The sequence below is a fragment of the Clarias gariepinus genome, chromosome 14 (genome assembly GCF_024256425.1).
Source record: "Clarias gariepinus isolate MV-2021 ecotype Netherlands chromosome 14, CGAR_prim_01v2, whole genome shotgun sequence".
Lineage (NCBI taxonomy): Eukaryota > Metazoa > Chordata > Actinopteri > Siluriformes > Clariidae > Clarias > Clarias gariepinus.
In genome coordinates this window covers 22428969-22433064 of record NC_071113.1, presented here as the reverse complement: position 1 = coordinate 22433064, position 4096 = coordinate 22428969, and the positions used below count along the sequence as shown (strand labels likewise).

Sequence of the window (4096 nt, the reverse complement as noted above, 5' to 3'; positions counted from 1 at the left end):
GTACGAAAGACGATGAGAAATATTCAAGACCTGCTTTTCACTGAGCCTTATGTGATTTGAGAGAGACTACAGTTGAAGCGCTACAAACTGCTATTTATTTGTGACTTATAACTAACATATTACTGACAACCAATTTTAGATGTGGTAAAAAAAAAAATGGTCATCTGTCTATATATAATATATGACCGCGGTATTCATAGTTGTGGAGCTGCTGAAGTCCGTGATAATTATTTCTAAAACGCTAGTTTAATTAAAAAGATGACAGTCGAGTCGTCTCTCTGGGTTGGTATAGATTATTTGTGGGTCAAAGCTTTTAGTAGTAATTCCAACCGCAAAAACGAAAAACAAAACAAACAAAAAAAGTTGTACAGTTTGCTCATTTAATAAATAACCTTACAAACAAGCAATAATAATAATAATAACTGTAAAAATTGTAAAGCTTAGTTTTAACCTTAATATAATAATACAAAAAAAAAATTGATTGCGGAAAAACCAATATCAACCGGACCTTACACAAAATTCACTATAGTTCACAATTGTAGTATTTTTGGACACGAATCTATAAATATGCTATACTAACTATTATAATTTTAATGAACCGTTTTCCCCCCAAACTAAACTCGCTCTGTATAAACTTGAAGATGATATGCATATGTAAATTAATAAATAAATAAATGAATAAATAAATAAATAAATTTTCTTGGTGAGGGGGATCTGACAAACGAACATACAACGACAAACAAGCAGGCTCTAGTTATCATATTAAATTATATTTATTTGCATAAAAGTGACCCATAACACTGCGCTTTCAGAGCCATTAACCCATTTACAGTATAAAAACAAACATATGAGCAGATATTAAAAATCTCAAAGCACTTTACAGACACTTTGACATCTTCAGGACACAAAATAGGGAAAGTTGCTTAAGTGTGGCGTAATTGCATTATTATACAAGCATATCTAGTACAGCCTAGACCAAAGAGATCAAAAACGTATCATACACTGATAATTCAATATAAAATCTGGAGATAAACTCAAACTTTGAACATCTGCTGTCAAGCCAGAGAAGACGGCTTAAAGGTGCTTTTGACTTCCACGATTGTCTGATAAATACAAAACTCAAACAGTCCGCTTTGCGGGGGGTACAGGAGCAGAAAAGAGGTCAGATGGCGTCTCTATACAATTCGTCCTCCTAGTGCTTTTCCAAAACGGCCAAAATTTTTTCACAAATGACCATGCAAAAGGGAGATGAGAGAAAAAGCGTGTCTGTCCACTGAAGCGCTTGGAAAAGAAAACGGCATGCTTTTCTCCTTTTGACGAACAACGGCAAAGGCCAAAATGGCCGCTACCCATGCTGTCAGTTTGCAGTTTATTTTTTATATTTATTTATTTAATTATATTTAATGCTCAGGTCCAAATTCTCCCGTTTTCAAACGCCGTTGCGTCATACGTCGAAGTCCGAGTCGCTGTCGGTGACGGAGAGCACAGTGCCGGGGTCGGGCCGCTCACCGCTGCAAAGGCTCGCGCTGCTGGGAGAGGCGGAGGCGCGCTGCGCACACCCGGGACCCGAGACCGAGCGGAGAGCGCTCTGAGCCAGGGCATGCTGCTGCAGTCTACAATAAATATACAGCAATTTATCCTTCTTCATAATCAAAAACACAAGAAAAATTGTTCATTCACTTGTTACTATATTAATTGTTATAGTATAGTAATATTATAGGACATTGGCTTTATCTTTCGACTACAACTAAGTTATTACGTACTTTACCTTTTTAAAGAACACAAATAATCGCTAGATTTTTTTTTTTTGACGCTTTGAATTTACAAATTGCAGTTCCGTGAACAGCATGATACACTTTAGAGTCTTTACACTAGGGAACATTAATATAATATTAATTTACCTTGTTGGAGTTTAGAAATGTGAAAACCTAAAACTGGTTATGACAAAAAGGCTGTATGTACTCAGGGACAGAGAATTATTAGGCTAAACAAAATAATAACTGGCATAATTATATAGATGTTTTTGGTTTGTTTACTACCATGATGGAAAATATTGAAAATTGTTGTCATTATCTTCATAATAATAATAATAATAATAATAATAATAATAATAATTATTATTATTATTATTATTATTATTATTATTATTATTATTATTATTAATAATAATAATAATAATAATAATAATATAGCTAATGAAACTAATTACGGTTGGAGAATAATTTATTTTCATTCAAGCCTACCTTTATATTTAGAAATGAAAAAATAAAAATTTCCCAAATATTTACACGTAGCGTTTTCCTTAAAGCCCTATCAAGAAAACACGTCAAATGAGAAAATTGCTGTTTAACGGAATGTATATCGTCTTGTTTATATTAATTTAAGTGTATTTTAAGAGTGAACTACTGACCTGTTCTTTGCGGCGGCGGCTCTGTCTCGTTGCCGTCGGTTTTTAAACCAGTTGCCCACCTGTGTGGGGGTGAGTCCGGTGGCCTGCGCCAGCTCACGTTTCTTGCTCGGGTTGGGGTACGGGTCCTGCAGGTACCACTCCCGCAGAAGGCCGCGCGTCCGCTCCTTAAAGCAGTGCGTTTTCTGCTCTCCATCCCAAATGGTACGCGGCAGTGGAAACTTCTTGCGCACACGGTACTTATCAACGGGTCCGAGTGGGCGTCCACGTAACTTCTCAGCCTCCTGGTAGTGGGCTTCAAGCCACATGGCCTGCAGCTTGCCGTGCGATTCCTTGGTGAATTTGTGATTCTCTAAGATGTGGTAGAGCTCACGAAAGCTGCCGGTGTGGTAGGCGACCACGGCGCGTGCCCGCTGGATAGCTTCGTGCTTGTTGATTGCGTCGCATGCGCCTGGCGCCACCGGCAGGGACCAAAGAAAACGGCCGAGGCGCTCAATGTCACCCGTTTCCTCCAGGGTTTCACACACGCTTGCCACCTGCTCGGCTGTGAAGCTCAGTGTGGGCAGCTGGAACATGGCCGGATCGTCCGGGGACCTCGGGCGAGGAAGGCTGGCCGCTAGGAGAAGAGGTCGATCCACGAAGTTCGGGAGGAACAGGTGAGAGGGGTAAAGCTCTAACGGAGATCTGAAAACCATGGAGCAACCGGCCAGAAACAAACAAACCAGAAAGAAATTAAGAAAGGATGCGAGGTTAACAACTAGTCGTTTCCGCAGTTTTCGCAGTTCTACCGCTCGGCCGCGTAAAGTCTGTAATGTCTACCCTTAATCAGACTCAAGTGTAACGTTAAAACATTTTGTTTCGCTTTTCTATTGGTCTTCCCGGTGTCGTGCTGTGGTTGTCATGGCAGCCCCTGCCAATCACTGTCAAGCAGTGCCAGTCATTAGCCTCCACATCTTTTGGCTCCGCTCGACGGGCCAATCAGAAGCCACCGTTAGTCCGTCTACGCGCCGCGCAGCACAACGGCGCAGAAGGAGCGGCTCTGTGTTAGTTTAGTATCACATTGGTGAAGAAAGCGAAGCGATGTACTTCAAGGCGCCTGGTGAAGACTGAAAGGGTTTCTGAACCAAGAGTAAAATAAATTGAGGTGTTAGCTGAGATACTGGGGATATAGGCAACCGAAACGATCTCAATCAAAGTTTTAAAATAGATACTGACCAGACTGCAATAAGATATTTACAGGTATCATTGTTCAGAAAGTCATAATCCCTCATTAATACTATTTTTAATTTGACACTCAGACATGCTATGCATATAGGGACATCCTACCCTACAACAAATAAACAAAAGTAATCGAAAATACCATTTATCCGTAACTGTGGCGATCCTCATTGAAATATAAATTTAAATAAAAGTTGCCAAGGAGGGAAACAATCGGATTGCCAAGCCTGAGTCAAATAGTATTCTTTTACACGGCCGTTTAGTTTGCACAAAGCGTGTAATTAATGCTACAAACAAGTGAATTCACTTGGCCTAATTGTCTGTTTATCCTGGGGCTTAGCGCCTAATGGCCTTCACCCCAAGCGGAGACGCTTCTTATGGCCAAAGTAACGTCACTATAAAAATTTAACCATGCCCATTTACTCTTTTAGGGAAAGTGAAACGTTGCATGTTACTTAATTTGTTAAAAAA

At 39.9% G+C, this 4096-nt stretch overlaps 1 protein-coding gene across 1 annotated transcript; it reads right to left on the bottom strand.

The window, feature by feature from the left end:
• Positions 1 to 799: 799 nt before the first annotated feature.
• Positions 800 to 3210, bottom strand: six3b (SIX homeobox 3b). Its single transcript, XM_053511799.1, has 2 exons — positions 2411 to 3210; positions 800 to 1613 (listed from the first exon to the last, which is right to left on the bottom strand). Exons 1-2 carry the CDS (start codon positions 3100 to 3102, stop codon positions 1445 to 1447), a joined length of 861 nt encoding a protein of 286 aa, XP_053367774.1. The 5' UTR covers positions 3103 to 3210; the 3' UTR covers positions 800 to 1444.
• Positions 3211 to 4096: the final 886 nt, after the last annotated feature.

Excerpts from the sequence above, each read along its gene's own strand:
- six3b (XM_053511799.1), bottom strand. The coding sequence starts at position 3,102 with ATGGTTTTCAGATCTCCGTTAGAGCTTTACCCCTCTCACCTGTTCCTC. Across the intron at positions 1,614-2,410 it reads GCCGCCGCCGCAAAGAACAG|ACTGCAGCAGCATGCCCTGG; the intron begins GTCAGTAGTTCA and ends TATTTATTGTAG.